Source organism: Neoarius graeffei, chromosome 5 (genome assembly GCF_027579695.1).
Source record: "Neoarius graeffei isolate fNeoGra1 chromosome 5, fNeoGra1.pri, whole genome shotgun sequence".
Taxonomy (NCBI): Eukaryota; Metazoa; Chordata; class Actinopteri; order Siluriformes; family Ariidae; genus Neoarius; species Neoarius graeffei.
Window position 1 is genome coordinate 48,125,227 of NC_083573.1, and position 12,627 is coordinate 48,137,853.

The 12,627-nt window shown below is 41.6% G+C and overlaps 1 protein-coding gene across 1 annotated transcript in view; it reads left to right on the forward strand.

Annotated features, from left to right (window-relative positions):
* trim33l (tripartite motif containing 33, like) overlaps positions 1 to 10,276 on the forward strand; it is a 132,129-nt gene extending 121,853 nt beyond the window's left edge. Inside the window, exons 9-17 of the mRNA XM_060921860.1 lie at positions 1,610 to 3,489; positions 3,602 to 3,662; positions 3,794 to 3,824; positions 3,922 to 4,039; positions 4,875 to 5,083; positions 5,348 to 5,450; positions 5,610 to 5,678; positions 7,202 to 7,333; positions 9,685 to 10,276. Coding sequence (XP_060777843.1) covers positions 1,610 to 3,489; positions 3,602 to 3,662; positions 3,794 to 3,824; positions 3,922 to 4,039; positions 4,875 to 5,083; positions 5,348 to 5,450; positions 5,610 to 5,678; positions 7,202 to 7,333; positions 9,685 to 9,912 — 2,831 coding nt within the window. The 3' untranslated portion in view covers positions 9,913 to 10,276. The remainder of the gene's footprint in view (positions 1 to 1,609; positions 3,490 to 3,601; positions 3,663 to 3,793; positions 3,825 to 3,921; positions 4,040 to 4,874; positions 5,084 to 5,347; positions 5,451 to 5,609; positions 5,679 to 7,201; positions 7,334 to 9,684) is intronic.
* Positions 10,277 to 12,627: the final 2,351 nt, after the last annotated feature.

Genomic DNA, 12,627 nt, shown 5'->3' on the forward strand with positions numbered 1-12,627 from the left:
AGATACTGAAAGCAAAGGTTCACATACTTTTGCCACTCACAGATATGTAATATTGGATCATTTTCCTCAATAAATAAATGACCAAGTATAATATTTTTGTCTCATTTGTTTAACTGGGTTCTCTTTATCTACTTTTAGGACTTGTGTGAAAATCTGATGCTGTTTTAGGTCATATTTATGCAGAAATATAGAAAATTCTAAAGGGTTCACAAACTTTCAAGCACCACTGTAATTGCCTCGCCCGGGACGGAGTCCACCAGGGGGTGAGGTATTGTTTTTGGTCTGGGGTTTTTTTTTGGGTAAAACGATATTACTGGAAAACAGGGGCGGCACGGTGGTGTAGTGGTTAGCACTGTCGCCTCACAGCAAGAAGGTCCTGGGTTCGAGCCCCGTGGCCGGCGAGGGCCTTTCTGTGCGGAGTTTGCATGTTCTCCCCGTGTCCGCGTGGGTTTCCTCCGGGTGCTCCGGTTTCCCCCACAGTCCAAAGACATGCAGGTTAGGTTAACTGGTGACTCTAAATTGAGCGTAGGTGTGAATGTGAGTGTGAATGGTTGTCTGTGTCTATGTGTCAGTCCTGTGATGACCTGGCGACTTGTCCAGGGTGTACCCCGCCTTTCGCCCGTAGTCAGCTGGGATAGGCTCCAGCTTGCCTGCGACCCTGTAGAACAGGACAAAGTGGCTAGAGATGAGATGAGATTACGGGAAAATAGCTGAATCAATCTTCATGAAACTTTCAGTATAGATGGGCAGTTGGTCTCAAATAGAACCTCCAACATTTTGAGGGTCATCCAGTCAAAGTCACCAAAAAGGTCAAAATCGTTTTTGTTGTGGTTACCGCCTCATATAGCGGCGCTAGCTACTACGTCATCATGCTGTAAGAATGTAAGTGTAACGATCTCGCACTGCACATACGCATACACATGTTCCGATTAAAATGGTTGGTGAGTGTATAAAATTTGGTTCACCATCCGAAATAAATGAACTAGACTAAAGAAATCGCTTTCAGAAATGTTTATGCCTATTACAGAGGGAAAGTGCGTTCCACTGAGCTCTAGCGCCGGGCCATTTCTGGGAAATAAGAGTTCCGGTCATGGTGACAGCGCGTGTATGTCAGCCTCGGTTCGGAGGTTTCAATTTTGAAAACTAAGAGTAGAGTAAGATAAAGTACAGACACTTGGTATATTTTACTTCTGTGTTTTTTTTTTTTTTTTTTAAATTGCTCATTTTTGAATTATGCTTCATTTTTGTGGCTACTGCCTCATAGAGTAAATATATATCTGCTATATTTACTGTTTGGACATGGGATCAGAAAACAATTTTATTTATAAGCAGTAGCCACATGTACCCATAGGGTACCTATTTTTTTCGTGATCTCTTCTGTCATATTCATCATACGTGCTACCGGGCGAGGTTTGTTTTGTCTGTCAACACTTGTTGTGATTTCTTGCCTGGCCATTAGCTTTTGAACTTCTTCCAAAATGGCTCGATTTGATAAAATTAGCATTCGTGTATAACCTTTGATTCACAGCCTTCCCAGTGCTCGGATTAGAGATTGTGTTGAGGTCAAAATTTAAGTTATTTGTTTATTCATTACTTTTTCTCTCTCCAGCCTACTTCAAGGTGACCAGAGTTCCTCTCTCTGCCAAAGGAAAATACAATAATGGCAATCAACCTAAAAATACACCAGAAGAAGCGGTCAGATACCCCTCAGGATTAAATTCAGGATCTAGTGCAACTCTGTCAGTGTCTGACACTACATGCATTCAGGCTACAACTGATTCCACGTCCCAGTCTGCATCTGACCTTCCTCAGTGTAGACAATCCAAGCCAGCCTCATCAAAACCAGTGCAACCCACCCAGGGCTTAACACACAGTACAAGCCATGCTAATTCTTCCTCTGTCTCCCATAACGTTGATCCCCTCCAAACCACACAGAGCAGCACGGTTCAGGTGGGCCAGCATCAGTCACAGCAGGTCTTCAGAAATCTGTCACACCATTTTCGGTCATCTCTTACTGCGCTCCTTCAGTCCAGCTCTTCTGTTTCTGGCCTGAGAGCTTTAAATATTATTCCCTCAAAACTTCCTCAACGTGCCATTTTAATGCCTCAGCTTGCATTACCGCAGTCTCAGTCTGGTGTTATCCGTGCTTCAGCGCCTCCTCCAGTCTTTGCTTCCTGTTCCCCTGTAGCCCAACCCTCTGTCTCGGTTCACACAGCCTCATTCCAGTCGTCGTCTTCGAATACCTTAACCAACACCCAGTCTCACACGCCCACCAGTAAACGATCTGTTCTCTTTCTTCTCACCTCAGCTCCTTTTGCTCAGTCTAGTCAGGCCATATCTAATCCTCACCCATCTACTGTGAATTCCTCATCTAACCATGCGCAACAAAGCTTTCCTCAGTCTCTGGTAGGTTCTGGTCAGTGTTTTCAATCTCCGACTGCTTCTGCTAACAAATCCCTGCCTTCCTCTCAGGCTGTCTCTGACACTCAGTCTGCCAGTCTGCAGCCCACTCAGTCTGCCAGTCTGCAGCCCACTCAGTCTGCCAGTCTGCAGCCCACTCAGTCTGCCAGTCTGCAGCCCACTCAGTCTGCCAGTCTGCAGCCCACTCAGTCTGCCAGTCTGCAGCCCACTCAGTCTGCCAGTCTGCAGCCCACTCAGTCTGCCAGTCTGCAGCCCACTCAGTCTGCCAGTCTGCAGCCCACTCAGTCTGCCAGCACTCAATCTAGTAATTTACAGGTCACTCTACTCAATGTACCAAACAACCCTGCTTCTCTCAATTCTGGACCAGCATGGAAAGTCTACAATTGCGCTCCTGTCTTGACCGTAAAAAAGGGCACCACTCTGTCCCATGTACTACAGTCAACAGACCACACCTGGAAGAGTCAAAGGAAATCATCTCACCCCACGCCAGGTAACGCGTTTGTTCCCCTGGCTTCCAAGTTCAGCGTTCCACCAGCTAACAGTTATAAAGAACTGGATCCCCCAGTGTCCATCATGCCTCCAATCCCTACTGCTCCACTTCCCAATGTTTATAGTAACGCAGGTCAAATAGAGCGCGTCACTCAGACGATCCTGATGCCAAGCAGCGAGCTCCCACTGAAGGCTCCGGCTGATTCTGTTTCTGAGGGAGATATGAGTGTTTGCAGCAGGGCTTCTCCAGCTGCTAACGAGGCAGACAGTAACTTGCCTACTTCGACTGTGCCAGAAAAAGACACACAAGCTGAAGAACTCCCAGCAGTGCATCAGCCTCGAGATCTTCTTTCCACTTCCTCAATCAAGGACTTCCCTCCTAAACAGAGCTTCCTCGCTCGATCTGAAATTACGAAGAGCACATCAACTCTGTCCTCCACAGGAAGCTCCTCAACTGAGCACTGGCTCACAGGCCTGCCGTCATCCTTCAGTGAGATGATTACCAGTCAAATAAAAGTGCCTGCTGAGGATGCTTGCTCCAGATCTGCCTTAGAAAATGCATCTCTTCCTAGTGCAAAGGTTATAAAGATCATGAAACTGCCCAACTTCTTTCATAGCAGCATATAATATTGAATCATTTAATTGTAATAGTCTTTAAGTGAGTTAAGTCACTTTTTTTCTGTTGTTCTAGCCAGAGGAGGATGAGACTGATAGTGATTCTGAATTGGTGAAAGGGATGGGTGAATCAGAGGGTGAGAATATTTTTCACACATTTTACTTACTCCCAGTGGAACCAATGTCTTTGGACACTTCACTTTCATCAGTATGTTTTTTTTTTTTTGGCTGCACTTATCTTTATATCATTTTCCTTCTGTTCTTTCAGAGGAGCCCATAATAAGACAGGACAGCAATAAGTATGTCTGCTTATGTTCTGCACTTTTGTACCAGAATTGTTTTGCACAAAGTACAAGCGTGTCCATCTCGCCACAAATTACTGTCTTCTTTTTGCAGGACTCTGCTTGTATCGCTGCTCCGGTTGCCCATCTCAGGATCATCTCTGTCACAATTTCGAATTGTTCCCAGTAGCCAAAAGGCTGAAATTTTGCTTCAAGAGATTGATGAAAATCAGGTATGTCCTCAGCTGTGTGCTTTAATAAAGGTATATTTGAGTATAGCTCATGTGCACGTTTCCCCCCGTAGAGCTATACTGCCTTTCAGATTTTAAGTGTAAGCCATAAAAAGAATTTTCCCCAACACCCAGTTATTTTTGTTTAGTGGACTGAAAGCTACTGAATTTGAATCACAGATTTCCAATTTTATTTATTTATTTAAAATAGAACAATTAATGAATTTCAGGCCACGTGGCCCTAAATTCTCCGCTATTTTTTTTCCTGCTTTACCATGAGGCAAAACAAGATACTACGTCATGCATCACATGGTGGGCTTCCCCCATTTGCACAAGGCATTGTGGGATACAAATTTGAAACAGGAGAGAAAAATGCAGGACGCGAGTGTGCGACTACAGTAACGGAAAGCGAGAACAAAAGCTGTTATGTTGCGTAGGAAAGGAAACGCAGGACCAAACTAATAAATATCAGCGAGCACCTTGGTGTGATCAGCAGTTCGTTTAGTGACAGAATGATTATAACTGTCAGTGCACGGTCAAAGGTAAACCTGCACATGCACACACCGTACTTCCTCTGTCTGCTTGACTGCACATTATTTGCTAGAGAATCCCCTCAAATTAAATAATTTCCCAGCTACAGAATGGCCTGGGTTGTTGTGTTTTTTTTTTTTTTTTTTAAGATATTACAGAAATAAACATGTATCACAATGACCAAATTACAGAGGAAACTAAATTTCACCAATTTTTGAAATCGAAAGGCCGTCTACATTTAAGGGACAAGCTTCAAATCGGACTGTAATCGGTGCACTTTGTGAATCGTTTTCACATATTCTTGTAGTCAGTCCGGAGATGCCTCAAGATCGTTGCACCCCCAGCTGCTGCTGCTGCTGCTTCACCCTCACACTCCTGCAGTTCTGAGTGTTCCCTGCAGGCTGATGTACTGGACTGTGCTGTGTGCGTCTCTGCCGGAGCCTCACTACAGTGTGCAGAATGTGACCGAAGCTTTCATACCAGCTGCCATGTGCCACCAATCCTTTTCGATCCCATGTAAGACAAACCTCTTGCTCTACAGCATGTCCGTACCATCATATCTCACTCTAATAGATTTATAATCTATCCATACAGTTCTGTAGGAATTGTCTTATTGTGAATGCTAATTACAGAAACCTCAAGAGATGCCTCAAGCCAAAAGCAGAGTGGCATTTGACTGATTTTATTGTGCTGTGTACTTTTTGTGCAGTAAATTCGAAGCAGGTAGTTATTTAGTATTTTTAAAATAAAAAGCCCTTTGTGTGTGTGTGTTCTGTAAAGTGCGACGTGGGTATGCTCCATGTGCCAGGATGTGTTGGATGATGCTGACCCATTCAGTTGCGATAGACTTAAGGAACCGTACCTAAATCTGTCGGACCAGAGGGTAAAACACGATACACTTCACGCATGCTCACATACAAACACTCGGCAACGCCAACTGCCAGAAATAAAAGGCTTGTGTTTGAGTCATGAAAATAAAGCATGCAATAATCGACTTTTTTTTTTTGCTAAAGCCTTCATTTTTGTCTCCTTTGTTTTCCAGAGGTGTGAACAACTTTTGCTTAGTCTAATGTGTGAGAAGCATAGCTACCTGCTCTACAAAACTTTTAAGGTATGGAGTTCACGCCAGGTATTTAAAGTGCTGATGACACGAACATGACTCTATGCAGTTTCTTAAATAAACTATACAACATGGCAAACATGTTAGATTTCTGTTATAATTACGTGAAAAGAAGCTGTTGTTACGCGAATATCCAACTTTTAATTGCACAGCGCAAGAAAACTGGGTCCGTGGCTCGCGGCCATGTTGTGACGTCAGCGGAAGAACACGCTGCGGTTCACTGGCTGTTCTACTCTGGTTCTACTCAATGGAAATGGCGCATGAAAACGCCGGTGAACTCTCTAGTGCTAGCTCTTCCTCTTCTGGGAGTCTAGAATTGTGTTGATCTCTTCCGAATAGAATCTATGATAGCCTACCCTCTTTACCCTTTGCCTCTCGTTGCTAGGCGGCGGTTACATGAAAGCCGCAAGCTTTCACAAGCAAATACATGACTGATATCACGCCGACTTTATGATTACATTTATGATTATCATGTAGACTCTATAGCTCTACGTACCTTTATCTTATGTCGTTTCACAACACATGTTCTGACAGGAGGACTGTCTTTGGATCCGGCATAGCTACTAGTAGACCCCCTCCGGAATACTGGCAGTGTTGCCAGATTGGGAGGTTTCCCGCCCAGTTGGGCGGTTTCAAGTGCATTTTGGTGGGTTTTGAACATATTTTGGGCTGGAAAACGTCAGCAGTATCTGGCAACAGATACTGCTGACGTTTTCCAGCCCAAAATATGTTCAAAACCCACCAAAATGCACTTGAAACTGCCCAACTGGGCGGGAAACCTCCCAATCTGGCAACACTGTGTAGGCACTGCTGATGGTAGTAACACACGTTTGTGCTGAACTGAACACCCAAGAGATTCTTTTAAGCTGGGAAGGGTGTCAAAACAATCCAAATCGAAGTGTTCAGAGCACAGGACGGATGTTGGTGAGGGCTCCCACTTGTCACGAGTGCGCCTGACTTGCTTCACCCACTTCGCATGCAGCTCGGGATCTCTGGGAAACTTGAATAAACTTACCCTATCCTTGTAGGTTTTGAAGCAAAAGCCGGCAACACAACGCGAAGGCATAATATATATATATATATATATATATATATATATATATATATATATATATATATATAAAATGCATAATAATAATACTAATAATGACAAACTGAACACCTATCACATCAACAACAAACTGGTAAGTTAGGAGGAAGGTTCTTTCGCTGAAGTCATATAGCCCCTCCTCCGTCTCCTGGGTGCTGCAGCCCTGTCAAATTTGCCCAAATAGCCGCGTTTTTTATCATAACTTGTAAAATAGGCGCCTTCGTGAATTAATATATGGATCATCGGGAATTACTTTTTATGTTATAAAACATCGCCAAAGATGTCAAAAACGTGCCATCAGCACTTTAAGTTCACAACAGTCACGTGGTTTGTGCTACAAGTAGAGCTAAGCCTGTTTGGTTGTATATGTCAGTTACGTATTTTCCTGCATATTGTTAATATAATTGTTTGCCTACCCATAAAGCAAACTGCAGGATGTGTGGAATTTAACTTAATTGTTGGACGGCTGCTGGGGAAATGTAACCCTCCATACCGCTCAGCAGCTGAAATGGTGTCGGACCTCTGGGCTCTTTTTGACAACTTATCAAACTCTAAGGTAAGAAAATGTGTTCATGAGAAGGTGAGCAATGAAAAAACATGGATATTGTCAAAAATAATCAGCAGTGTGGTGGTGTGATATGGCCTTGTGTTGATTTATTTTCCAGTAACAGCATGACTTGAAATATTTTATTCCTCTTATACTGCAGCAATTTTTTTTTTCCAATTTTTATGAATTAAAGAACAACACATCATGGTTTTAATGGTGTGGAATGTTTGCAGAACAAGTCGAGTTCTGTTATGACTTATCTGATAATGGCTAAAAACAGTCATTATGTCTCCCAGCTCTTTTAATAAGACCGTGTCGGAGTGTGTTCCTAAAAAGCTGCAAAGCCCTCAGTCCTAAAAAAAAAAAAATAAGACAATGGAGAGTCCTTCCAAAAATACGAAATAAAACTTTCCTACCAGTGGCCATCAAACTGTATAACTCCTCCCCCTTCTGCAAGATGGGCAGCTGATCAAGCATGACAATAATACCAATATCATGTGCAATATTCTGAGTGGTCATGTGCAATAATTTTTCCCAGCATATGTGCAATATTTACAGAGGTGGACAAACTATCCAAGTTCATTACTTAAGTCAAAGTACAGCTCCCACTGGTCAAACGCTACTCTGATACAAGTGAAAGTTGTCCAGTCAAATTTTTACTGAAGTTAAAGTACTGAAGTACTTGCTTTTAAAAATACTTAAGTATTAAAAGTACATTTTCTGTCAACGCATCGTTGTATTATTGTCACAGCGCTTACAAAACCTAATGCCGGTACCAAAGACAGAACTGTGAATTCACAAAATGAACTCATGCTGTGCCATCATGGTGGTTTAACGTTAAGCTAGCTAGTCAGTGAAACCCCACCTGACATGCTAGCAAACTCTTCTCAAAATCATATTGGGTAGCTAACGCTACTAGAAAAGAAAGATTTCTACATTCTGTTTATTTGGCAAGATTATGCTAAAACACATTTCTGAAAGGACTTCAGATAAGTTAACGTTATTCATGTTAGCGTAACTCCGTTTTTGCATGCTAACTAGCGGTGTCCAAGTTAACTAGCTATGTGTAAACGTTCATTGTGGACAAGCCTGTGGCAACTTGGCGGGCAAATCCATAGAAAGTCATTTGACTAACCAGACCGTATTGCTATTGCAACGTTATCGCTAGCTCTAAAAGCACAAACAACTTCACTGCAAGCTTTCTCTTGGAATAAAACGTTTATATCCCTCAATATGCTTCTGCAGGTTGGACGGAGAGTTGTTGTAGGCTGTGATGTGGTTTGTTTTCAGCAAACAAGGCAAACATTTAAATCTTTAATCCTTTCAGAAAACTGAAACATGGGTTCATGGGCCATGGGTGTGTGCATTCCCCAGAAGAACCGCCTCCTTCCGTTCTGCCATCAACTAATCGTGTTAAATAACGCTGCGGAGAAATCACTGAACTTGATTTTATCCAGTCGATGGACATGACGTGACCTTAGTGATTACTGATAGGCTGTCTCAGTGTCACCTGCAAAAAAAAAAATAATCACGTTTTAGAAAAGAAAAAAAAACATAAGAACTGTGCAAGAAAACAGGGCCTAATAGAACAACAATAGAAATACTGCAAGTTACATAAGGGGAATAGAAAATGCAAAAACCAGTGCCTTGATGATTAGCATTCTAATAGTAGAAATGAGAAATTATGTAAGAGAGTAATCTAATGGTGAAGGTAAATATTCAGAGGCGGACAGTAACGAAGTACATTTACTTGAGTTCTGCACTTAAGTACACTTTTTGAGCATCTGTACTTTGATGAGGATTTTTTTTTGGAAACTTATGACTTTAACTTCACTACATTTGAAAGGCAAATATCGTACTTTTTATCTCCACTACATTTGTGTCAAGGTCCTCGTTACTATGAAACAGCTTTGAAAGTGGATGTTTTCTTCTTCTCCTTTTCCCTCCAGCTTGTACTGTTATATTTTAACTTGTACTGTTTTGTTATAGAACGACTTCTGGCACTAGAATTTCTCTTGGGATTAATAAAGTTTTATCTTATCTTAATGGTACAGCTTTTCACAGAAATCTTAACCGTATTGGTGGTTTGTTTATTTATTTATTTATTTATTTCCTTTTATGTGAAACAGCCAACATACTAGTGTCTAAGTTGTTACTATTGAGCTGATGATGTACCGGAAAGAGCACATTTAATACGTCAGAGCAATGTTATTGAAAATGAACATTTCAACAACGCTGTGGTATAAGCTTTATTAATAACCATTTTGGCTATTAGAATGAATTGTGCTGCTAAATACGAAGTTGAATCCATTTCGATCCTAACCCAAAATAATCTTATAAATAATCCTATTTATGTGCAGAAGAAAGATTTGGTTGTTGCGCTCCAGAGCTCATTCCAGCAGCGACTGAATGCATCATTTGGGAAAAGCCTCCATGCTTCTCTTCTGAGACCTCTGAGCAGCCAAGACCAGATGGGGGCACCAGAGACTGATCGAGAAAAAACCAAAACTACTCTGAAGAGGATGAGGGAGTTTTTAGCTGCAAATTGTACTCCAGCGGCAAAGAAAGCCCATAGTGAGAATATGTAAAGGACCTGCAGCATTTTGCAAAGATAAGACGATTAGCTGTTTACAAAGACATCTGTACATTCCTGTATTTTGTATTTCAGTTGTATTTATGTACGTATTTTCTGTAAACAAATACAAGAATGTGCTTTATTTCACAGAGTGGCTTTATTACCGTGGGTTGGTGGGAAAAGGATTGTTTGATTTGCTGCAGAAGAGCCTGTTTCTATGTCTAGCAGCATTTCTAAGCAAATCATTATGTACCACTTGACAGGTTGAATGTAGGCCATATGTGTACTGATGTGTTTATTTCAAGCTTTCTGGGCAGAAAAGTGTGGAATTTTTTTGTCAAAATTCAGTAATTAAATAAAAAAAATTTCTTGCTAAATCTGTCTTGTCAACACTATTTATGTAGTTTAATGCAGAGTGTGGTGCAAAGTGTGGGAGAGTCAGCCCCCCCTAGGAGAGCAAATAAACAGCGCCCCCCCCCCCCCCCCCTTTACAATTTTTGTTGTTGCTATACTTAATGTTCCATTCGTATTTTTAAAAAATGGTTGTACACATTTTTTTTTTCTTTTTCACATTTTAAACATCTGTGCTTTTTAAAACATCTCGTTTTACACATTTTAAACATCTCATAGCATCGTTAGCGAGCACCTCTTGGCAGACAACACACTGTGGCAGTGGAGCATCTTCAGATCCAGTCCATGAAAATCCAAACTTTAAATAATCGTGGTCATACTTCCTTCTTTTTTCAGTCCCCCCAGGATTTTGCGGGCCTTTTTTGTGATTGTTGCGGGCTAAAATGTCTGATGTTGCGGGGGTTTTCCAAAAAATTGCGATGAAAGTTGCGGTGTTCTTTAGGCTTTTGTTGCGATTACATTGCGGGAGGAAGTGAAAGTTGCGAGAAATTGTTGCGATTTTCTCTTTTTGTGATTAAAATTGAGTGATGTGTTAAATATTATTACTGAAAAACTATTGATTAAAACAAAGACACTGAGAAATGGTCCTATAAACAATTTTTACCAATATAAAAGATTAGCAGGACTACAAAAATGCAGAAAAATAGGCTTTACTTATCCAAATGCACCTGTTGGTTCAAAAGTTAAAGTGCAGAGAACCTCACAGCACAACATGAAGTTACCTTCAAATATAATATAAATGCCTCAGCTTTCATGTAAGAACAAAAAAAACCCACTATTAATACTAGTACTGTGTGCAGGCAGTCTCTCCTGAAGACTAAATTAAACAATAATTATAAACTAATAAAATAAATGGCTCAGGCTTCATAGAAGGAAAAAAAACAATTTGAACAGAATCTCACAGTATGATGCTGAAGCTGCCTAAACATTTTGGCAAAAATGTTGGCATCCATTAATTTCTTGTATTAAGTAAAAAAAAATAAAGTGCACACAGTCCTTCACTGTAAACATAACACACTTTCAGTAACAGAATTTAAAGGGCTGATGACACGAACATGACTCTATGCAATTTCTTAAATAAACTATACAACATGGCAAACGTTAGATTTCTGTTATAATTACGTGAAAAGAAGCTGTTGTTACGTGAATATCCAACTTTTAATTGCACAGCGCAAGAAAACTGGGTCCGTGGCTCGCGGCCATGTTGTGACGTCAGCGGAAGAACACGCTGCGGTTCACTGGCTGTTCTACTCAGACATCCTATGGTTCTACTCTGGTTCTACTCAATGAAAATGGGGCATGAAAACGCCAGTGAACACTCTAGTGCTAGCTCTTCCTCTTCTGGGAGTCTAGAATTGTGTTGATCTCTTCCGAATAGAATCTATGATAGTCTACCCTCTTTACCCTTTGCCTCTCGTTGCTAGGCGGCAGTTACATGAAAGCCGCAAGCTTTCACAAGCAAATACATGACTGATATCACGCCGACTTTATGATTACATTTATGATTATCATGTAGAATCTATAGCTCTACGTACCTTTATCTTATGTCATTTCACAACACATGTTCTGACAGGAGGACTGTCTTTGGATCTGGCATAGCTACTAGTAGAACCCCTCCGGAATACTGACAGTGTTGCCAGATTGGGAGGTTTCCCGCCCAGTTGGGTGGTTTCAAGTGCATTTTGGTGGGTTTTGAACATTTTGGGCTGGAAAATGTCAGCAGTATCTGGCAACAGATACTGCTGACGTTTTCCAGTCCAAAATATGTTCAAAACCCGCCAAAATGCACTTGAAACCACCCAATCTGGCAACACTGCACACATGCTGCTTCTCTTGAACGTATTGAGGTTTTTCACCCACGTGACCAAGTCATGTGATGCATCGTTAGGCTGCCATTTTGGACGGCACGGCTCGAATCAGTTTGAATGCGAGGAAGGCGACAAACGAAAAACATAAAAGAAAAAGGAGCGAGATGCAGAAAACACCTTCACTATCCAGTGACGTAGGGCATTTACAGGGCGAGCAGAGGGAGAGGTATTTGCAAAAATTGAGGTTAGCAGGCTTAGAGAAGGACGTTTACCTGCTTCCACCAGGATTGTTCACTGACGTACGGAAGTACACGAAGCCCTCGTCTTTACCTGACTTCGGCCCACATGATCTGTATACCTATGTCGTTAAAAACCCATCGCCCTACACAGGTATTGATCTGAAAGCGTATAAGAGTTTGGATGCCTACAAATATTTTGTGTCAGGCTGGGTAACATGCCTACATCAGTGGGTCGTCCCTGGAGCCGGTGGTCGCCATCTTATTACAGCT